This window comes from Eurosta solidaginis, chromosome 5 (genome assembly GCF_040869045.1).
Source record: "Eurosta solidaginis isolate ZX-2024a chromosome 5, ASM4086904v1, whole genome shotgun sequence".
NCBI classification, from domain to species: domain Eukaryota; kingdom Metazoa; phylum Arthropoda; class Insecta; order Diptera; family Tephritidae; genus Eurosta; species Eurosta solidaginis.
Window position 1 is genome coordinate 211804783 of NC_090323.1, and position 24284 is coordinate 211829066.

A 24284-nucleotide genomic window follows, 5' to 3' on the forward strand; every position below is an offset into this window, starting at 1 on the left:
TTATTTTTTCAAGTTTCACTACTGCGAAGATGCGAGGCTTTTTCCATAATTTCGAGTTTCTGGTATGATATCACCTTACCTCTTCCAAAAAACTTATTTATTACATTCAACAAAGTAAGTTCAGCAGTCTGCTCTAGTCTATTTGTGGTTAAGCCAGCTCAAGTAGCATATCCATTGCATCCGTTGGGCATGAACTAACGGCTCCAGTTATGTAGGGTTGGCAAATATACTTATTATTTTGTCACATATAATCAAGGAGAGTAGATCACAGCGACAGATTAGAATAAATTATATTGGCTGTATGACTGTGGTGGCATGTGAGACTTGTTCGCAATTAAGTTTCATTTGTGGGGGTATTCATTAGTCATACTTACATACCACCCTGGAGTCAGGCGTAGTTTCAAAGTCCATTACAAAATAACTTAGCAGGGGTGATAGCACACTGTAGTTTTTGCATTTGCAGTTGTGACGAATATTAGCATCACTAAGCTGTTAGTAAATAATACCACAACAACAAAAACATGAAGCAGCCACTCTTATGTACATGTACACATTAAAGCTAGCAACACTTATGAAGAAGGCGATGAAGAGCTATCTCACACACACAGACGTGGTCATCAGCCGAAGTAGTTACTCACACATACACACGCATATGGCTATAAACTACAAATATGCATGTACTCATACAACTAATTACCAAGCAGGAGATACAAGAGTTCTAGAAGGTGAAACGTCTAGACCTTTGGAGAAATATGCGAACGAAGCAACGGAGAGTATAAAAGCAGCGCAAGCTGAACAATCAGTAATAAGTATGATTTAAACACGCTATCAGTTGCGGAGGGAAGTATAATTGTACTACTCCCAAAGTAGCCTAATAAAGACCATTTTTTAATACAGAATATTAGAGTGATTTATTCAACAGTTTAGCGATTCGAACGTTAGAAGAAGGTTTCAAATAAGTGGAATTTCCTAAAATTCGTTACGTATGAAAGGAACATACATTTACGAAATTGAGTCCACTCTGAAACTTGGTGGTGAGTTGGTCCAACGTTGATTTACTAGTTTCAGCACAGCCAAAGGAAATTTCTCGGGACATTTTTTTTCTCTAAAATTCATGGTGATCCATTAGTGGGACATGATATATCGCTAACTGATAAATATGCATTCTAATAATAATTAAACATCGGCGCGATAACCAACAGGGTTAGTGTTCCTACATGTGTTCGGATACTACCAAGTATAGTGATTGATAACCTATCGATGTCCCATCAGGAAAAATCGAGATATGATGGGAGCATAATTGATGGACCATGCCTATGCTTATTATATTCAAAAACTTTGTATAAAGAACTTGTGAGCATACCATTGTAGATGGATTGACGGAACCCAAGAGCATCGTAACTCGGACGTTAGTAAAAAGAACCATTGGCGAAGCAAAGCCGCCATTGTGGAGAAAGAGGTGGGGATTCTTCGGAAGTAGATGAGTGTGGAGTCTGGAAGATGCGGAGTGGGCGCTAGAAAAATGTTCCAGGTTTAATTCATCGGGCCATATAAAATATTCCCTGCCATGCTACGAATGTCGATGAGATCAATTACTTCAAAAAGTGGGCTTATGACACCATAAAATCAGTGAACAGGGTCATGTTGCTAGGTGTGTTACTATCATCTTTACTGTGAACGTTTCGGTTTTCTTAAGTGGAAAATGCATGCCTGGGAATTTCATGTCCGTTCTTGTTGTTGTTGTAGCGGTAAGGAAGGCCTTGTGGAGTGTTATCAATGTTGATAGTCCCTTGCCGAAAGTAGATCCAGTACGTTCCGGTAACAAGCACCATTACAAGCAACAGCCGACCATCTCGGGAACGATTTAGTATTAATACATGAAACCGTCAAGGCCATAACGCCCTCCCACCACCTAGATTCGTGAGGAACTTGGGTCGCCAGAGCCTCGGCTGTTAAAGTAACAGGATTCGCCACGAGTAGGTAAGGTTGACGATTGGGTTGGAGAAACTATATTTTGCGCTAGCAACACCTTGAAATGGTTGCGCTACACAACCCCTTGAATCAATTTGGTATTTTAGTCGCCTCGTACGACAGTCATACCTACCGCGGGTATATTCTAAGGCCCCTGACTCGCTGGGGATAAATTGCTTCTAAATTGATGTCTGGTCGATTGCCAATGCGAAAAATACGTATATTGACTGGAAGTTTTGTGGCAAAATAGAGCAGTGGTGTCCGTGACGTTTTTCGCCCTCCCTCTTTTGTTGAATAATTACAGCGATTGTGTAGCCCAACCTGCAATATGGATTCATTGTTTGGTGGATGGGTACAAAAATACTACGTAGTAAACTAGGCTCGGTAAGCAATCACGGCCGCCGTTATTTGGTACTATTGTATCCGCCCACCACCCTGAAGTACCTGGGGTACCAGGGTTAAAGACCCGGGAAAAGCAACATCAAAATAGTTTAGCTACAGTTTTCTAAGCGCAGTCGCCAACCAGCAGTAGTTTGGCACACACTCCGAGTGTATTTCTGCCATGAAAAGTTTCTCAACGAAAATTCATACCGTTCGGAGACGGTATAAAGCCTGTAGGTCCCTTCCCACCAATGTGAAGGAAAAATGTTATTATTTTAGGTTAGGTTGAACTGGCCGGTCCATCAGGATCTCACATACACTGAATGAGTCCGAAGTTTTACCAGAAATTTATTTTAACGACCAAACTGAAAAGCTCTATCAAAAACCAGGACCTATGTTATAAAATAACTCCGTCCTCTTGACACTAGAAGCTTCCTAGGACTTAAGCCACTTGCTGCATCTAGATCGGATAGCTGTATCACTCCTAATAGCTGGAGTCTTAGCCTGGCAAGCGCACTTCCTACATCTGCTATCACTGACCAAGCCGAATTTAAAGGCATGTGACGCCAGAAGGCAATTTCCAGTCAGAATACCCGTCATGAGTGTACAGTCCTCTCTTTTTAATGATAAAAGCAACTTTGTTAGTCTAAGGTTGTAAGACCTACACATAATCTTCGACATTTTACAGCGCCGCGCTTAAACCCACGCCTTTCACGCTTGGTCGATCATATGCACCTCTCGACTTCGCTTAATCTAGCCCAATCTAATTGGGACGTATATTGAGCAAGTTTCAAGGGATGCGCCCTTTTTAGCTAGTTCACCTGCTTTTTCATTCCCATCTATACCCATATGCCCTGGGACCCAATATAGATATTATTATTAGGTTAGGATAGGTTTGGTGGTAGCTACCCTGATAGAAGCTCACTTGGATAACATGAAGGTCCGTTACGGTGACGTAGATAAAGCTACTTAGAGAATTGTTGGCTAGCAACGATAAAGTTACGAATGATACCGATCTCAACCTTGGATAAATCCTCGGGAGATCCAAGTGAGTCGCGACCAAAGTACCTTCGCCTTGTTCTGGCAAAAGCTGGGCAATCAAACATAAAGTGATATGAGGATTCCACCTCATCATCCTCCATACAGCTACAGCATGATGGAGTTTGCAGTATATTGAGACGTACCGCACGGCTACCCATGGGACAGTGCCCTGTCAGAACCCCAATGATCGTTGATAGGTGAGCCTTAGTGAACCCAATTATTTCAGCAGACCTCCTGCCATCCACTTTCGGTCAGAAAGATCTTGCTACCCTGCAAGACCTGGTGTCCGGCCAACGTTTGCTCAGCTGACTCGAGCCCCAGCTATGGAGGAGCAATCCACAGATGGCCAGCGGAATACCGAAATCCCTACAGACATCTTCATCCGGATATTATTATTAAGTGGTCCAAAAAATAAATTAAATCTATTAGGCTGGGTCCGATTTCTGACTCACTTGGTGGATCGTGGAAACTACTTTTTGCAGATGAAGCAATCTCTAAAAAAATGATTTGGTCCAATAACCAAAAGAAAAGTGTATTTTTTGTATGGTGTATGATATTATTTATCCCTTTTCCAGGTTGCGCCAAACAAGATCGCGCTTTTACGCGTTTACTCTTCGGAATTTGCTTTTTTCATGCTGTCGTACAGGAGCGTCGCAAATATGGTCCCTTAGGTTGGAATATTGCGTATGGTTTCAATGAATCTGATCTTCAAATATCCGTCTTGCAACTTAGTGTGAGTAGAAAATAAACGTTTTGAGTTTGACGAACTTACATAATTGTGGTATACCCTCCTCTAATCTATTCTAGATGTTGCTCAATCAATATGATCATGTACCATATGATGCGTTGTCCTATCTAACAGCTGAATGTAATTATGGCGGACGCGTTACAGATTATTGGGATCGTCGAGCCATTGTTACTATTTTGGCGGATTATTTGAATCCCAATGCGGTTAATGATAATCGATATCGCTTCGCTACCGACGATCGTTTCATATTACCACGCAAGACTGAACATCGTGAAATTTTACGTTATGTTGATGAAAATTATCCATCATTAGCAGCGCCTGAAGTTTACGGTTTGCATGGAAATTCGGGCATCACACGTGATCTGCAGACAACAAAAACTTTACTAGATTCAATGATTGCGATTGTTGGTAGTGAGATGGCTTCAACTGGTGGTGGGGGGCAGAGTTTGGATGAGTCTTTATTGAATACTATAAATCATATTGCTAAAACAATGCCAGCCGATATGGATATAGAAAGCGCTAAATTGAAATATCCCGTGAATTACAATGAATCTATGAATACCGTGCTGGTACAGGAAATGGAACGTTTTCTCAAATTGCAAAAGGAAATTCGTGCATCGTGTCGTGATCTTGATTTGTCTATAAAGGGAATTGTTGTTATGACACCAGACTTAGAGAATGTTCTCAATGCTATCAAACTGAATCGCATACCAGTTAAATGGTTAACCAAATCATATCCTAGTTTGAAAACATTGGGCTCATATATTCAAGATCTATATAAACGTATCGATTGGTTATATCAATGGTTAGTATTGGCAATGTCAAAGAGATCACTCATTAGAATAATTACACATGTCGACAGCATCTCAGACCCAGAAACCAGACTATATATTTCCGAAGGTTTATGATGTGCTGAATCCAAATTTGGCCTCATAATTGCTCTATCGGCTCTGGTTTTCGAGATATCCTAACCTAAAAGTGCAAAAAACACCGTTTTTGCCCATATTTGAGGTTAATACAAGTCTTCTTCTTTCAAATGGCGTTAAATATCATTTTTTTTTTTTCGCTGAGATATCGCATTTTGAAATTTTCATGTTTCTAAATTTTACTAAATTCTTGAATTGATTTTTATTTTTCTTAAAATTTTGTCTCACACCATAAGTGTGTTAACTCACCACACCCCTACACTATCGAACCCTCGCGTACCAAGTTACACACAGCCCTAACCCCTAGAAACCACCCCTATCATACCGCAAGCAGGCGAACCCACCTAACCTTGGGAAATTTTGAAACATGAAAATTTCAAAATGCGATATATCAGCGAAAAAAATGATATTTGAGCAAACTCAACGCCATTTGAAAGAAGACGAATTGTATTAAGGACGCCGTTCTTCAATTTTGGTGAGAGGAAACATCTGCAAGGCTACAAAACCTCAAATTTGGGCAAAAACGGTGTTTTTTGCACTTTTAGGTAAGGATATCTCAAAACCAGATCTGATAGAGCAATTCTGAGGCCAAACTTAGATTCAGCGCATTATAAACCTTCGGAAATATATAGTCTCGTTTCTGGGTCTGAATGTTGATTAAATTTTGTCGGCCTGGGTTATTAATGGTATAACTTTCGAACCATTCTTGGCTATTCCTCTTTTTCAGAGTTCAGTAGGGTTTCTTTAGCTGACAGCAAACAGTCTCTGAGAAAAGATACAAGACAGATCTAAGAGAAGAGTCAACATGGGATTCCATAACAGTATATAGCATCAACCTCTCCCGTAAAATAGTAAGGTATACGGCAGCAGTGGGAATTGGAAACGCTGGTTCTGTACACATAGCTAGAGTATCAACGCCCCTAGGAGGGTACTCGAGCATCTTTTTTTTCCTGAGCCCAAATCCTATCGAAAAATCGATGGCGCGATATCGGTTAATAAATCGACCCAGTCTAATGTAAACTCCAATGAGAGTATTGCGATATATAGAGACATTAAGGCGCAATCAAGATGATTTCGTCTTTCGAAATGAAATCTGTGTTTGTCTATTAGTGTGTTGAACTACCTAGGAACCCGCAGCACGGTACTGCTTGCTTTTTATGGAGAAGGCGGCAATACTACTTTGAACGGGGTAGACAATGGAAAAATAATGTCCTCCCTCGAAAACCAAAAATCACGTTCTATAAGTCTCTCACTATACCCGTCTTGCTGTAATTATGGACGGTGTCGAACGACGATGGGGTGGCGCTTGAAGTGTTCGAGCGAAAAGTTATCCGAAATATTAATGATCCTGTCGGTGATGCCGATGGTGAGTATCGAAGGAGATATAAATATAGTTACGCAGATATAAATATAGTGCTACGAATAAAACCCAAACGCTTCGCTGGCTAGATCACGTTATGCGACGGACGAACACGCTTCGGCCAAAAATGTAATCCTATCGACACCTGTATTTGAACGCGGGGAGGGGTAGACCTCACCTTAATTGGTTGAGATAAGTTGATATCCGTAGGGGCTCCTACTCGGCGTCAGTTATCGAGAAACAGAGATTAAGCTTACACAACTGCCAAAATCGCCTAAGCGGTAAAACGTTAGGTAATGATGAATGATGGTGACTCGCAGAGCTGCTGCTCTCCTTGCAGATACCATTTCTACAAGCTGATGGCAATGTTTGCCACCAACTTTCTTTGGAAACGTTAACTAATTGGATATCTCCTTTGTTGCATGCTGAGTTTGCTCTCCATGCAGGGTATGTAAGTCGGTAAGCCTTCCTTCTTTGAGGCTACATTTCCAGAGCAGGTTTCAAAGCCGAATTCTAGTGCTATGTAACTTTATGTTAGGAATATTAGCTCTACTTTTGCTCCTGATAGCTAGTGGTTGCGCGAGTATATCCTCTCCTTTATGCGTGTTCCGACCTGGTTGATCTTTCTGTGCGCTTTTACTCCTTTATGGGCTATAATGACTGCCGTTTGCGTATGGATCTAAGTACGTGTCATCGGCATAATCAAGATTGAATATTTCATCGTAGCTGACGCTTCTTAGACCAGGATCGTGTATAAATCAATGTGCTACTTCGCATGCATTTTGAATGGTCAGTGGATCCTCTGTTATCGCATTCTAGGTGACACGCTGTTTGGTTTCGTTGGTCTAAGGCTGCCATCGTGGCTGTCCATAATGAGCAGTTTGAAGCGAAGGACGACTCATATGTATTTAATGTTACCTTGCAGGGCTTTACGAGTAGTCTTCAGTAAGTCAACTTGCTTGTTTTGTGGCTGCTGTGGTAGGAGACTTTCAAAAGTTCTGCAGCAGACTTTTGAACGAATTTTTGCAATTTCTTTAATGTATTGTTGGGTTGCTGTTTTTTGTTCCAGTTGTAACTCGGCTGAGTGGGTTCATTTTTTAAGTTATCTATAAGGTTGTATCTAACTGCGGTGTCAGTGTCCTTGTGCAATTCTCCTTTAGTGCTATCTTCCAACCCAAAATCCAAAAAGTGATTGTTGACATCTTGAAGCTCCTGCCAGCTCTGATCCATGAGGACCTCACATAGACTGATTGAGTCCGTAGTGTTACCAGAAGTTTGTTTTTAACGACCAAACTGAAAACCCCAATCAAAAACCAGGACCTATGTTATAAAATAACTCCGTCCTCTTGGCAAATACTAGAATCTTCCTAGGACTTAAGCAACTTGCTGCTTCTAGAGCTGACAGCTGTATCATTCCTAATAGCTGGAATCTTAGCATGGCAAGCGTAGGGCACGAGCACAAAACGTGCTCGATCGTTTCCTCCTCCAGTCTACAGTCGTCTCTTTTTAATGATAGAAGCAACTTTGTTAGTCTAAGGTTGTAAGACCTACACATAATCTTCGACACTTTATAGCCCCGCGCTTGAACCCATGCCTTTCCCGCTTGGTCGATCATGTGCACCTCTCGCCTTCGCTTAATCTCGCCCAGTCTAATTGGGACGTCTACGGAGTAAGCTTCAACGGATGCGCCCTTTTTAGCTAGCTCATCCGCTTTTTCATTCCCATCTATTCCCATATGCCTTGGGACCCAATATAGATGTATGCTTCTCCCTGTCCCGATTCTCTCCAGAAACTGCTTACACTCTAGCACGCATTTAGATGCTGTGCTATGCGAGATTATCGCCTCAATCGATGCTTGTCTGTCAATATAAAAGTTAACACAGTTGCAGCTTAAGCTATTCTCTTCCAGGGTTTCTACTGCTTTGGTTACGGCTAATATTTCCGCTTGGAAAACGCTACAGTAATCCGGCAGCCTGGATCTGCTTATTTCCGGATCAGCACAGTATACCGCAGACCCTACTTCTTCCACTACTTCGGAACCATCTGTGTACACATGTATCGCCTCGTCCGCCATTTGCGCACCCTTGGGCCAACCGTCCACCTCTAATGTGGCCTTAATATCTCCCTCGAAGTGCATATAGGGAATTAGGTAGTCTGTTCGTCTTGTGATTGATGACGCTATACTACTATGCCGTATAGTCGGCGCTCAAGCTGCCCCGAGGCACCGAGCCTGGTTGCATTTGTTAATGCTATGTTCTTTGCTACGAGGTCTACAGGTGGAATGTGTAAAATGGCATATAGTGCACCCGTCGGGGTTGTTTTCAGGGCTCCCGTAATGCTAAGCATCGATAGTCTGCATACCCCCTCTAATTGTTTTAGGTGTGATGTTTTTTGTGTGGCTTTCCACCAAACAAGAACTCCATAGTATAGAATAGGGCTTACAATCGCTGTAAAACCACAATTAGAAAGAGAGGGCGATAAGCCCCACGTACACCCCAGCATTATATTACATGCATGAGAGCTTAGCGGCACAGCTCTCTTCACCCTCTCCTCTACGTTGGGCTTCCATGACAGCTTACTGTCTAGGATGATTCCTAGATATTTTGTGCAAGGTTTCTCCTGTAAGGTCACCCCTCCTAACTTAGGCCTGTTCCAATTTAGGACCTTGTACCTCTTTGTAAACAAGACCATATCCGTTTTCTCCGCATTGACTTTCAACCCGACATTAGATGCCCAGGTATGTATATCCCGAAGCGCCCGATCCATCAAAGAACTAATCGTTGGAAGGCACTTTCCACTTGACAATTGCAACGTCATCTGCGTAAGCCGTATGTTTTACGAGTCCCTCATCGAATCGCCTGAGCAGTTGGTTGATGACCAGCGTCCACAGCAGAGGTGATAGCACCCCTCCCTGCGGCGTGCCCCTGTCCACTGATTTCGTGGCCTGCTTATTTTGTTTTGTTGATTTTCCGACAGTGTGGATAAATGAAGTATATTGGAACGATTTTTCGTCATCCCTTATCAAATTTGGTTTCGAGACAACCCAGTTTCGGCGTTGTGCCATCATCAGTGTCGATTTTCGTTCTGGATAATGATGTATATTGGAACGATTTTCCGTCATTCCCTGTCAAATTTGGTTTCGAGGCAAACCGATTTCCGCGTTGTTCCATCATCAGAGAACAAAAATCGTCACTGATGATGGCACAACGCCGAAACCGGTTTGTCTCAAAACCAAATTTGGCAAGGGATAACGGAAAATCGTTCCAATATTTATTCCCTCAACCAGACTGTCCAAAAACCGGAGTGCGTAGAGGGAGCTTTTGGTATACACCATCGTCGAAGCACCGGTGCGATAGCACACCGAGCTTTACTATACCCTGTGCTTAGGGCCGTCACGCCCAATCACTGCAGATTTGTTTACTTTGCGAAGTACGATTGTTTCCTATCCATACATGGTTATAAAGCCCTTGAGACCGTACAATCAACCCTGTTGGTTCACAACGGCCTGATAATGTGGTTGTTTTTACACTCAGTTGAGCAGAGCTCACAGAGTATATTAAGTTTGATTGGATAACGGTTGGTTGTACAGGTATAAAGGAATCGAGATAGATATAGACTTCCATATATCAAAATAATCAGGATCGAAAAACAATTTGATTGAGCCATGTCCGTCCGTCCGTCCGTCCATTAACACGATAACTTGAATAAATTTTGAGGTAAATTGATGAAATTTGGTATGTAGGTTCCTGAGCACTCATCTCAGATCGCTATTTAAAATAAACGAAATCGGACCATAACCACGCCCACTTTTTCGATATCGAAAATTTCGAAAAACCGAAAAAGGTTGATAATTCATTACCAAAGAAAGCTAAAACGATGAAACTTGGTAGATGGGTTGACCTTATGACACAGAATAGAAAACTAGTAAAATTTTGGACAATGGGCGTGCCACCGCCCAATTTTAAAAGAAGGTAATTTAAAACTTTTGCAAGCTGTAATTTGGCAGTCGTTGAAGATATCATGATGAAATTTGGCAGGAACGTTACTCCTATTACTATATGTACGCCTAATAAAAATTAGCAAAATCGGAGAAGGACCACGCCCACTTTTAAAAAAAAATTTTTTTTAAGTAAAATTTAAAAAAAAATTTAATATCTTTACAGTATATAAGTAAATTATGTCAACATTCATTTTATATTTATATTCAACTTTAAATGTACCTACTTTAAATAAATTGAATTTTTTTGTTCTTGTTAATTTTTATTTTTCAATTGTAAAATATTGTCTTTCAAAAATTTTCATTCGGTTGAAATATTTAAAAACGTTTTGTAACATACTTTTAGGAGCGGTTAAATAAAATATTTTATAAAAATAAATAGTGCTTATTATTAAATAGTGATTTATATATTAAATACCACATTGGCGATCTAGCCAGCCAAACATAAAAACCGTCCTTCAAAAACAACGAATCAACTTTTAATTCTTTTATATATTATGCGATTGGAAACCATATTGACTTCCGAAAACGATACCATAGTTCTGTTTACTTTATCCAACTTATTACGTTTTTATCAGCAAATTCTTAAACAAATTGTTAAAGGTGGTGCACTTGAACAAACTGTAATTGATTTACAAAAGACCAGCGAAGAGATTTATTTAAATTCACTTTCAAATTAAGTGCGTAACATCTTGCAACGTCCAGCTCTAACTCGCTAAAAGTTTTGTAATTCGTACCTTTAAACTAGTGTGAAGTGTCCTCACTACTCGAAGAATTATCTGAAAAACAAATTGAAAATATATACCAAATATATCGTGAACACCACAAGAGCCCTCTCTAACGCGTATTTGACGTAGACGTAGTGGTCCAAAAACTAGATTCACTTCTATAAAATTAGTTTATTTTCAACTGCACGACGTCGTCTTCGTCGTATTTTTGGATTGCCATTATTTCAGGCGTTACCGCTGCATCATTACCATCAGCCTTTCGATCAAACATTGCAAGAGAAACAACAACAAAAGCTACAAATACAAAACAATTAAAGCCATTGCACAATACATTGTCTAATTTCATCAATCAATTTTAAAGCCATTGCACAATACATTGTCTAAATTCATCAATCAATTTTAAAGCCGTTGCACAATACATTGTCTAAATTCATCAATCAATTTTAAAACCATTGCGACAAATATTTGGTGAGCTGTATCAAGTATTAATATTATTTATATGTATCTGTATATATATCAAAATAGATTAATAATTTGGGTTTTGTAAACGCTCCTTTCCGGACATTTTTATTTCTTCCTATAATATAATTTTTGTAGTTTTTTCTATTAACAATGTTTCATTCACGTACATCTACACCACGAAATCAAGTAAACGATTCACTTATTGATTTGGATAATGAAAATTATCAAAATGATTTACCAAATCCATATGTGAATCAAAATAATGAAATTTTTGCTACATCGGTAAAACTTCCCCAATTTTGGACTAATTGCCCTGAAGCATGGTTCATCCATGCTGAAATGCAATTTAGTCGAAAGAACATTACTCAGGAAGGGACAAAATATGAATATGTCATAACTGCACTTCCACAGGATGTAATTATGACAATTCTTGATTTTATTCAAAATCCTCCTGAAAATGACAAATTTTCTGCATTAAAGAAAATTTTAATTGAACGGCACTCATTAAGTGAGAATGCCAAATTAGATCGAGTGTTATCCGATTCAGAAATTGGAGATCGTAAACCTTCTGAGTTTTATCGGTCTCTAGTGCTACTCTCTGGAAACAATTTTAGCAAAGAAATTCTTAAAAAGCTTTGGATAAGGAAGTTACCCAAAAATTTAAGTATTATTCTTACTAGTTCGAATTTGAATGAAATAAGTGAATTAGTTAAATTAGCCGATAATATTTGGGAAGTTTATAATAAAAATGAAATAGCCTCAGTTAGTAATTTTCCAAATTCTAAAAGCGAAAATGCAATTATTTCAAATTTGGTTCAAACAACTAACATGATGTGCAAAAATTTTTAAAAATTGTCATTAGAGATCAGTGAAATTAAAAATCAGATGAGTCAAAATTATTCAAGGTCCCGATCTTTTAGTAGGAATTGTTTTAGAAGTCCTTCTAGATATCGATCAAAGTCTCGTGACAACCCAAATTGGCTCTGTAGGTATCATTATAAGTTTGGTAATCAGGCTTTGAAGTGCGAACAACCATGCGCTTTTAAAAATAATAGTTCGTCAAACTAAAGTTATCCGTTGTTACGGCGACAAACAACGGACATTTAGACACCTTTACACGTCGCTTATTTATTTTTGATAAAACAAACAAACTTAATTTTTTAATAGATAGTGGAGTAGAAATTTCAGTGCTTCCGGTTTCAAAATCTTTTCTGAACCAGATTATTCACAACCAGTTAGACATACAACAGTTCACAGATTAGTCACTGAAGGAAATTTGCCATTTTCTAAACCAAGACGTTTAGACCCCATTAAATTCAAAGTAGCTAAAACTGAATTCGATTTTTTAGTAAAGACAGGGATATGTAGACCTTCTAATTCAGCAGTAGCATCTCCTTTACATCTTGTACGCAAGAAGGAGTTAAATGACTGGCGTCCTTGTGGAGATTTTAGAATATTAAATGTCGTAACAGTTCCTAATCGTTATCCTTTGCCCCATGTTCATGACTTCAACATGAATCTAAGAAATAAGAAAATATTTTCAAAATTAGATTTGGTAAGAGCTTATCACCAAGCATCTCCTTTACATCTTGTACGCAAGAAGGAGTTAAATGACTGGCGTCCTTGTGGAGATTTTAGAAGATTAAATGTCGTAACAGTTCCTAATCGTTATCCTTTGCCCCATGTTCATGACTTCAACATGAATCTAAGAAATAAGAAAATATTTTCAAAATTAGATTTGGTAAGAGCTTATCACCAAGCATCTCCTTTACATCTTGTACGCAAGAAGGAGTTAAATGACTGGCGTCCTTGTGGAGATTTTAGAAGATTAAATGTCGTAACAGTTCCTAATCGTTATCCTTTGCCCCATGTTCATGACTTCAACATGAATCTAAGAAATAAGAAAATATTTTCAAAATTAGATTTGGTAAGAGCTTATCACCAAATTCCAATGGCAGAAGAGGATATCTATAAAACTGCAATCACTACGCCTTTTGGCATGTTTGAATTTGTACGAATGCCTTTCGGGCTTAGGAACTCCGCGCAAACTTTTCAACGATTTATTAATGAAGTAGTTAATGATTTAGACTTTGTTTTTACATATATTGATGATCTCTTAGTGGCAAGCGAAAATGAGGAACAACATTTCAAAGATCTTCGCGTACTATTTCAGCGCCTAACGGAGTACGGTTTAAATATAAAACCAAGTAAATGTACTTTTGGCGTAACAAATGTTGACTTTTTAGGACATAATATTTCTGAAACGGGAATTAGACCCTCAGAAGAAAAAGTTTTAGCCATTCGAAATTTTGATCGTCCAAAATCTATTAAGCAGGCACAAAAATTTATTGGTATGGTTAATTATTACCATCGATATATACCAAAATTAGCAGAGTTTACGACAGTTATCTATGATTTAATTAATAGAACAAATAAGAAGCGAGACAAGATTTTAATTTGGGACGATACATCTAATAAAGCTTTCGAATGCATTAAAGAAAAGTTTGCATCTGCGATATTGTTAAATCATTTTAACAAAGATGCAAAACTTTCTTTAAATGTAGATGCATCCAATACGGCAATAGGTGGTGTCATACATCAAACGTTTAATAATAAGTCAGAAGCACTTGCATTCTTTTCAAAGAAATTGTCTCCATCCGAAATTAAATATAGTGCATTTGATAGGGAACTATTAGCTATTTATTTGAACATTAAACATTTTCGTTACCTTCTAGAAGGACGTGAATTTACAGTTTTCACAGATCACAAGCCTCTTGTATTTGCTTTAAATTCAAAAACAAAACGCAGTCCAAGACAGACTAGACATATGGAATTCATTGCTCAGTTTACGAATGACATTAGGTATATTAAAGGACAAGAAAATGTTGTAGCTGATACATTATCTCGTGCGTTTGAAGTAGAAGCGATTAATAATTCGGACATTAATTTAAAAATTTTACAAAGTGAACAACAACAAGACAGTGAATTAAGCAAACTTACCTCACAGCAAACATTTTTAAATTTGAAACTAATAAAAATTCCTGTTCTTAACTTTAATATATGGTGCGAAGTGTCAGGAGAAAATCCTAGGCCTTTCATTCCAAACAATTTAAGAAAAATAATATTTGATATGTTACATGGGATTTCACATCCTGGTAGTAGAGCTACACGTCGTTTGATAGTTAAGAAATATTTTTGACCTAAAATGAATAAAGATATTAATACTTGGTCTAAAGAATGTATAAGTTGTCAAAAATCGAAAGTACATCGTCATACAAAATCTCCAGTTATGAAAATTCCAATTCCAAAATCTAGATTTGAACACATTCACTTAGATATTGTTGGACCCTTACCTGTTTCAAAAGGATATCGTTACACGTTGGCCAGAGGCATTCGCACTAAGAGATATTTCTGCAGTTACGGTTGTAAATAAATTTTTTAAAGAATATATTTCACGTTTTGGAGTTCCATTAGAAATAACAACAGATCAGGGATCTCAATTTACTTCAAACTTGTTTTCAGAATTAACGAAACTTCTTGGAAGTCATCAAATAACAACTTCTCCTTATCATCCCCAAGCTAATGGAATGATAGAACGTTTTCATAGACAGCTTAAATTTTCAATAATGGCTAGGAATGGATCCAGAGATTGGTATGAAGAGTTACCAATAGTACTTATGGGTTTGCGATCGATTTTTAAAGAAGATATTTCAGCAACACCGGCTGAAATGGTTTATGGACAAAATTTAAGATTACCTGGTGAATTATTTGTTTCAACTACAGAGAATATAACTTCAACGGATGTTTTAAGTAGTTTGCGTGAACATTTTAAAAATTTTAAATCAAATTTGGAACATCATCAAAAATCTAGTGGTATTTTTGTTTCATAAGATTTAAAAGATTGTCATTTTGTTTTTGTACGTGTAATAAACAAACATTCCTTGCAACATCCGTATGAAGGTCCTTATAGAGTTATTGAAAAAGATATTAAAAACTTTAAAATTGAAATAAAAAATGAAATTAAATCTATTCCTATTGATCGTTTAAAACCAGCAATGATTGATAAAATACAGATACCTAACACAAAAACAAAAAAGAAAGTTACTTTTAATTTATTTAACATTAAATCTCCGGAAGGGGGAGTATTGTAGGGTTATATTTATATTCAACTTTAAATGTACCTACTTTAAATAAATTGAATTTTTTTGTTCTTGTTAATTTTTATTTTTCAATTGTAAAATATTGTCTTTCAAAAATTTTCATTCGGTTGAAATATTTAAAAACGTTTTGTAACATACTTTTAGGAGCGGTTAAATAAAATATTTTATAAAAATAAATAGTGCTTATTATTAAATAGTGATTTATATATTAAATACCACAATGATATGGTGCAACAAAATACAAAAATAAAAGAAAATTTCAAAATGGGCGTGGCTCCGCCCTTTTTCATTTAATTTGTCTAGGATACTTTTAATGCCATAAGTCGAACAAAAATTTACCAATGCTTTTGAAATTTGGTAGGGGCATAGATATTACGACGTTAACTGTTTTCTGTGAAAATGGGCGAAATCGGTTGAAGCCACGCCCAGTTTTTATACACAGTCGTCCGTCTGTCCTTCCGCATGGCCGCTAACATGATAACTTGAGCAAAAATCGACATATCTTTACTGAAAATGAACGAAATCCGACTATGACCACGCCCACTTTTTCGATATCGAAAATTACGAAAAATTAAAAAAATGCCATAATTCTATACCAAATACGAAAAGAGGGATGAAACATGGTAATTGGATTTGTTTATTGAGGCGAAATATAACTTTAGAAAAAAACTTTGTAAAATGGTTGTGACACCTACCATATTAAGTAGAAGAAAATGAAAAAGTTCTGCAGGACGAAATAAAGAACCCTTGAAATCTTGGCAGGTATTACATATATAAATAAATTAGCGATATCCAACAGATGATGTTCTTGGTCACCCTGGTCCACATTTTGGTCGATATCTGGAAAACGCCTTCACATATACAACTACCACCACTCCCTTTTAATTTGATACCAATATCGTACAAACACATTCTAGAGTCACCCCTGGTCCACCTTTATGGCGTTATCTCGAAAAGGCGTCCACCTATAGAACTAAGCCCCACGCCCTTTTAAAATACTCATTAACACCTTTCATTTGATACCCATATCGTACAAACATATTCTAGAGTCACCCCTGGTCCACCTTTATGGCGATATCTCGAAAAGGCGACCACCTATAAAACGAGGGCCCAATCCCTTTTAAAAATACTCATTAACACCTTTCATTTGATACCCATATCGTACAAACATATTCTAGAGTCACCCCTGGTCCACCTTTATGGCGATATCTCGAAAAGGCGACCACCTATAAAACGAGGGCCCAATCCCTATTAAAAATACTCATTAACACCTTTCATTTGATACCCATATCGTACAAACACATTCTAGAGTCACCCCTGGTCCACCTTTATGGCGATATTTCGAGACGGCGTCCACCTATAGAACTAAGGCCCACTCCCTTTTAAAATACTCATTAACACCTTTCGTTTGATATCCATATCGTACAAACAAATTCTAGAGTCACCCCTCGGTCCACCTTTATGGAGATATCTCGAAACGGCGTCCACCTATGGAACTAAGGATTACTCCCTTTTAAAATACTCATTAGTACCTTTAATTTGATACCAATATCGTACAAACACATTCTAGAGTCACCCCTGGTCCACCTTTATGGCGATATCTTGAAAAGGCGTCCACCTATAGAACTAAGCCCCACGCCCTTTTAAAATACTCATTAATGCCTTTCATTTGATACACATGTCATACAAACACATTCCAGGGTTTCCCTCGGTTCATTTTCCTACATGGTTATTTTCCCTTATGTTGTCACCATAGCTCTCAACTGAGCATGTAATGTTCGGGTACACCCGAACTTAACCTTCCTTACTTGTTTGTTATAGTGATAAGCACACTCTCCGAAGGTTTTGGAGATATACATAGATCCGGTACGTTCCGGTAATAAGCATCATTAAGGTATAAGCCCGACCATCTGGAGAACGATTTAATGTGACCACATTGAACCTTCTATCCCTTCCCGTACCACCCGCTAGTTCCATTGGGAACTTGAGGTCACCAGAGCCTCGGCTGCTAAAGAAACAGGATTCGCTACGGGTAGGTGAGATGAACAATTGGGTGGGAGAAGCTATAAATTGAGCTACCATCCTCTTGAAGGAGTTGCGCTGCACAGTCCCTTGTTATATTTAAGGCCCCTAACCCGTATGGTGGTCGTACAGAGCTGTACGCGATGTTTGTATACATTTTGGAACCATTCCTGGCCATCAAAACGGCAAACTCCCTTAATATTGTTGTGCGACCCAGAGAACGCCCTATAAACGCCAGTAAAAATAATCCATAGGAAAAGTATCCTATTAGAAAAAAATATTTTAAGGGTGCCATAAAAAGCTTCTCAGCGAAATTTCATCGGCTTGCAGATGCATTCCGGAATCGGTATAAAACATGTACTAAGTCCCAATTTGTAGGAAAAACTAAAAAAGAGAACGAAGCAAATTGGAAGAGAAGCTTGAACTAAATCTCCTCGGAGGTATGTAATCTAATCTCTTTGATGTTGAACAATGATCTTTACATTTGTATCTTGGACTGTACTCTCCTGAGCAGTTTACTTGATCCCTCTATGTTATAGACTTCCACCTCAGGAATTTGTTAAGGCTGATGGACCTGAAAGTCCTCCTAGAGCAGCCCAGTCTGTGTAGACTGTAATGTCCGCACCACTATTTAAGCCATTCCCGCATTTCTTTTTCAAAGGGTATTTATTATTCCTAACCATATCAGATCACTGATTATCGCCTTCGGAAAATTGAATAGACTAATCAATTTCTAATTTTCTTCAGTGCAATAGTAATAATCAAAAATTTTCCTTTCAACAGGTACATGCATGGAAAACCGCCTACATTTTGGTTATCGGGTTTCTTTTTTACTCAAGCCTTTCTTACGGGAGCTATGCAGAATTTTGCTCGTAAATATAAAATTCCAATCGATACGCTGACATTCGATTTTGAAGTGCTCTATGAAGAAAGGTAAAGGTTCAGTTAAAAATTTCATAGCAAATATTATTGTAAACATTAATATTTTATTTAGCATGAAATCGCCGCCAGCGGATGGTGTTTACGTCAATGGTCTTTTTCTCGAAGGTGCACGATGGAATTGGAAAGAAAACATCATCGATGAACAATTGCCAAAAGTGTTGGTTTATGTAGTGCCCGCTATATATCTTAAGGTAATTTTCACGGCCGCCGTGGTGTGGCGGTAGCGCGCCCCGCCTACCACACTGAAGATCCTGGGTTCGAGCGCAGGACAAAGCAACACAAAAAAAAAATAGAAACAAATTTTGGTGAGGTTAAGGCAACTGCAGTTTCACCGTGTGATTTGCGGTTCGAATCTCGGTGAAACCTTTGATAACATTACGAAATTGCCTGATGATGAATTCGTGGCGGTTTTCGAAATGGTACCATCGCAATATGCCAGTAAATGTTTCTTTCTTTCTTTTCAGTTTCTCTTAGAAAAACATAATAATTGAATATTTTTTTTCTAATTGAAACAAAAAAAATATTGTTTTTTTTTTTTTTTTTTTTTTGATGTTGCCTTGCCCTGCGCTCGAAATCAATTATTATATTCTTAAATAATAAGTATAAATTGAACACACCATTAAACAAACAAACATAGAAAAAGAACAGTTTTTCTAAGCGGGGTCGCCCCTCCGCCTTGCAGATGTCGTGCGCAAAACATGTAGGTTCCGTCCCGCCAATTTGTAGAAAAACTCATAAGGAGCACGACGCAAATTGAAGTAAAAGGTTGGCCTTATATCTATTTAGAGGTTATCGCGACTTGCATTTATTTTAATAGTTTGCATATATCTTTGTCTGGGATAAGCCCCGAAACTAACTTTCCGATTGGCTTGAAATCTAAATCTCTAATTATAATAAGGTTTGGCAGTCGGCTTAACCATCATGTTCCTCAAACAGCTCAAGATGTTCTTCTCACTTTATACGATGGGTACCAGCAATAATTTTTCGTTTGCAATCATCTGCAAGAGTTCTCGGCAAAAGAAAGGCATCCTAACGTTGCTTCACCCACCCTATAGCCTCAATATTGCTCCCTATGACCTTTTTTCATTACTCAAGATGATGTCGCACCTCCAGGGGAATCATCATGGCTGTAACCGTGGTGTTCAACAGACTAACTTCGGAGGACTACCAGAGATGGTTTCCAATCATTGGAGAAACGTCGAAATCGTTGCGTAGAGTCAGAAGGAGACTATTGTGAACGTCGTTAGTAAACTTTTTCCAAAAACCTTTCCTGTTTTTTATTGACGAATCTTTTGATTTTATGCTACACCTCGTATATTTAAATATCAATAGTTTGAGCCAAACAGACTCGGATTGGCCAGATGAAAATTATATTGCCTGGGAGCGTGGTCCGCTCACATTTCCACAAAAAAAATGCGTCTTAACCATCCTTGAATCATAACAATCGAAACAAAAAAGAAGTAATCGGAATCCTTCATGTCCTTTTTGAGTTTTACCGAGACTAACGCACAGCCCTTCATTTTTATTTGCCTATATATGTAGACTGAACAATGAACAGGGTATTTCTAACACTATACAACACTTGGATGTCTGTTGGACTAAATAAATTTTTTTTAAGAGATTTATTTGTTCGCAAAAGTGCAATCTTCCCGTTAGTTGGCCTACAAAACATAGACATAGCCTTTCGAAGATTGAAATACAACCCACCTTAAAATTTTTTTTTGGTAAATTAAAAAATTATAATATAGGCGTGGTCTGCCTTCTTTTTCTTACAAAACCCTTCTGTAAGTTCAGACTTGTATTACCACAATCAAGGGATGCGGCCAACCTTTTCTTATTTGAATTGTATTAATTTTTATTCTTTTCGAGCTTATATAAAAGATATTATAAGTGCCCAAAAGGCAGATCTTCGGTAATGTTTTATGGACGAATTACACAACTAGAAAAACAAGATAGCGAATCCGCTATCAGAATTCGCATAGCGGTCACAACTCAGTCCTAACCTATAAAACGGTGAAAGGCCAGTAATTTTTTTGAGATTAGGGTCGAACAACGATCCGTTAGGCTAGTTTTGATGGCGGATTCTGATTCATCGCATCATAATGCATATCACTTAATTTTTCGAAGATCTGACCTTTGACTTCTAATAATACCTGTCAAACAACCCTAAAAAGAAAAACAATTTATAATTTTTTATGTACAATAAATAACATTTGTAGGAGGAAAGGAAAATTTTTAAACCAAACGACAATGTACCATATGCATATAAGTAGTGTAGTCTATTTTTGATAGTAATCGCTTAAAAATTCTATTGAAACTACAGTTTTATGCATATGGCCCAATGTCTATTTTTTGTAGGCTATCTTTGAAAAACGGGGAAATCAAATATTTTTATGGATGAGTCTGTATAAAAACTTGTTTTGGTTCTATACTTATGACTCTCAAAGTAAAAAATTTTAATTTTTTTTTTAAATTGGGTCCCTGTTTCAAGCAGTTATAGTTCGAAAAAAGTGCCTATGGAATCATATGCATAAAACTAGTTGATAACCACGCCTCTTTTTATAATATTTAGTATCACAAAACTCGATGAGCGACGTTTAGTTGTTTTAAAAACAATGTTAATTAATCCCAGTGCCATTCGAAAAATAGATTTATCTTTTGCAAAACTTCCTGCCTTGCAAATCATCCTGCCATCAAAACTCATATGATATTGCATCATTATGTGATCACAAGGCGCCATCATATGATATGATATCGAATATTTATGTGATATCACATTGTCATAACATGTCATTGCTCGTCCATTAATACGCTATTTACCAAAAGCACGAAGGAAAATAGACTAACAAGATAGATGCCTATCTACATACAGAAGTCAATGGGTTATTTTGCAATATTTCTAGTGATCTGAACCTATTAAATACCTTATGGGAACCAGAGCAAGTAGATTGCAGAGGATGATCTGGGTACATACCACTCATAAAATCGTTACGAAATTATCTCTTATGGCAGTTAACTACAATGTGGATATGCTGAGGTAGAAATTCTTCGTATTAAAAAGCTTGCCGCTAAGCTTGACAGCGTACGATATGAGCTCACTGCTGAATATTTGTTCCGTTACATCCGAAAGAAATACCTCCTCCCCTGTAACTGGTACGGCGATCGCACACACGCCAGGCCATAAAATAGGATCTTCTTCAAACCATTCTTTTACATATTGTAACGAATTTACTGCAATTCCCCTTATTTGCAATCTTCTGCCAACGTTCGTATCGCTAAACTGTTAAGCAAATAAATCCAATATTGAATAATGGAAAAATGGCCTTTATTAAAGTACTTATACTTTGCAACGAATATCTTGCTTAATAACCAAACTGATTGATAGCTCAAATGAAACTCTACTATTGCCCGACAGATTGCGTGCTTAATCAAAAACTGATTATAGCGCCTCTACCGCAGGTGCTTTTATACTCTGTGATTTCCTCGTGGCATCTTCTAGGCGCTTCCAGAATTTACTTAATTAGTTATAAATGGCTCAGCTACAACTACAGACGTATAATTTTTATAGATTTCTCTCATACCCCATACGCTTGTGTGTGTGAGCGACACTTCCACAATCACAATAGCATGCCTTTAGGAGCATTTCAGATAAGATATCTGCATGTGCTTGTGCCTTGCTTCTCTGCCGCGTGCACGCGTATGTGTAGACATAATGATTAAATTATTGATGTGAATTCACGTCACTGCTTAGCATCGGCCTAGAGATGGCAGTATCCCTTAGTGCCGCCAACATTCGTAACAATATTTCTGATATTTTCTGTTTCTTTGCAGCCAGTGGAAAGTGTAAAATTAAACGAAGGTACGCGCTATAAATGTCCATTATATAAAACATCGGAACGCAAAGGTGTACTATCAACTACGGGCCATTCAACCAACTATGTGATACCAATACTTTTAAAAACAAAATTGAAAGCCTCACATTGGGTTAAACGTAGCGTTGCTTTACTATGCCAAAAAACGGATTGAGTCATGTTTTGTTTATTCCACATGCGCACATGCGTATCTTTTTTATTAATGATATTTTTTTATATTTCATGGTTTCAAAATTTTTTATAAGTATATAATTCAAAAATTACACGAAGTATACTTATATGTGTACTATTTTGATAACATATTATTTTCCTTTTTGGAACGATGGAAACAAAATACTTGACTCTAAAACGTGTAATAACCACGCAGGAAATGTTATATAGTACACAAAAAATAAGAGCAACAATTTAAGGAAAAACTTAAATAATAAACAGAAATACAATGAAATAAAATAAAATGTTAAAATAAAACTTGTTAACGCCATAAACTCGTTCACTTCCACCACTTCCACCAAATAAAATTCAATTTCATTGTGCGTGGCATTGTATGCCTTCCATTTGTGGACAATCTAGACCACCATCGCTATCAGCTTCGCTGCTGCTGCTGCTACTGGTGCTTTGACGATCTGCTGAATCATCGCTTCCTAGAAATGCACCATCTCGAGGAGGACGACGAATAAATTGTCTTATAAAATAGTGAAATTCACGATCATCAAAGCCACCCAAAATGACGGGTCTGAGATTATGTTTAACGCACGTCTCCAATTTCGACAAATCCGGGGGATACTGTAAAAGTGAAAAAAGAATTGGTAATTTCATTAAAATATCTCAAGAAAAATAAAAGTGAATTTGCTTACCTTTTCGCTGCTTGGTGTCCAAATTTTTATGCTGGAATCGAGGCCAGATGTAGCGAGCACTGGAATTGCGGAATGTGGCTCTAAGCAATTAACCTAAAAATTAATAACATAAATTAATAATAAAATTCAATAAATTGTAAAATCGTACACGCCTATGAAGTTTTCTCAGGCTAGTCACGCTATAGCCGGCTTAGGGATTTTGCAGCATTTCGACTTTGTAAGCTAATTTTTTCGAGAGAATAGGATTATCGACTTAAAAAAAATAAAAAATTTAAAATTTTTTTGAGACACTTGGCATTTAAATCATTTCGCATTTGGGAAATACTCGTCAAGTTAGTAAAGTACCCAGATGAAATAAATTGTATGCATAGCGGAGGTATGTATGTATGTATGTTAAATGCATGATAAAATATGTAAGGCTCGTATTATCACGAAATGGTATATTAACTTTGTCACGAATCTTAAAGTTGTAAGTACTTAAGGGAAAATAGATAGAACCACCAATGATCAGGATGAAGAGCCGAGTTGATTTAGCCATACCCCTCAATTTTTGAGATATCTTCATAACATTTGGTGAGCGGGTATATTTAGGTGTCCGATTAGACATTTGTCGGAACCGGCCTGATCGGACCACTATAGCATATATCCCCCATACAACCGATTTTTCAGAAAAGAGGATTTTTGTCATATCTTCGTCAATTTATATTGAAGCTTTATACTTCTTCATGATATGCTTTCGTATATTGCAGATATTGTTGTCTGAAAAAATTGATGAGATCGGTCGTATATGTACATATATAGCATATATCCCCACAACCTA

At 37.6% G+C, this 24284-nt stretch overlaps 2 protein-coding genes across 6 annotated transcripts in view; one reads left to right on the forward strand and one right to left on the reverse strand.

The window, feature by feature from the left end:
- The window catches only part of Dhc62B (Dynein heavy chain at 62B), an 84985-nt gene extending 61310 nt beyond the window's left edge, over positions 1-23675 (forward strand). The window contains exons 10-14 of the mRNA XM_067788026.1: positions 3969-4126; positions 4201-4946; positions 18580-18729; positions 18791-18929; positions 22570-23675. Coding sequence (XP_067644127.1) covers positions 3969-4126; positions 4201-4946; positions 18580-18729; positions 18791-18929; positions 22570-22764 — 1388 coding nt within the window. The 3' untranslated portion in view covers positions 22765-23675. The remainder of the gene's footprint in view (positions 1-3968; positions 4127-4200; positions 4947-18579; positions 18730-18790; positions 18930-22569) is intronic.
- LOC137252399 (DDB1- and CUL4-associated factor 8) overlaps positions 22771-24284 on the reverse strand; it is a 52579-nt gene continuing 51065 nt past the window's right edge. For all 5 annotated transcript variants that reach the window (XM_067788032.1, XM_067788027.1, XM_067788028.1 and 2 more), the window contains 2 exons: positions 23465-23557; positions 22771-23393 (listed from right to left, as the gene is read on the reverse strand). In XM_067788032.1, coding sequence (XP_067644133.1) covers positions 23136-23393; positions 23465-23557 — 351 coding nt within the window. In that variant the 3' untranslated portion in view covers positions 22771-23135. The remainder of the gene's footprint in view (positions 23394-23464; positions 23558-24284) is intronic.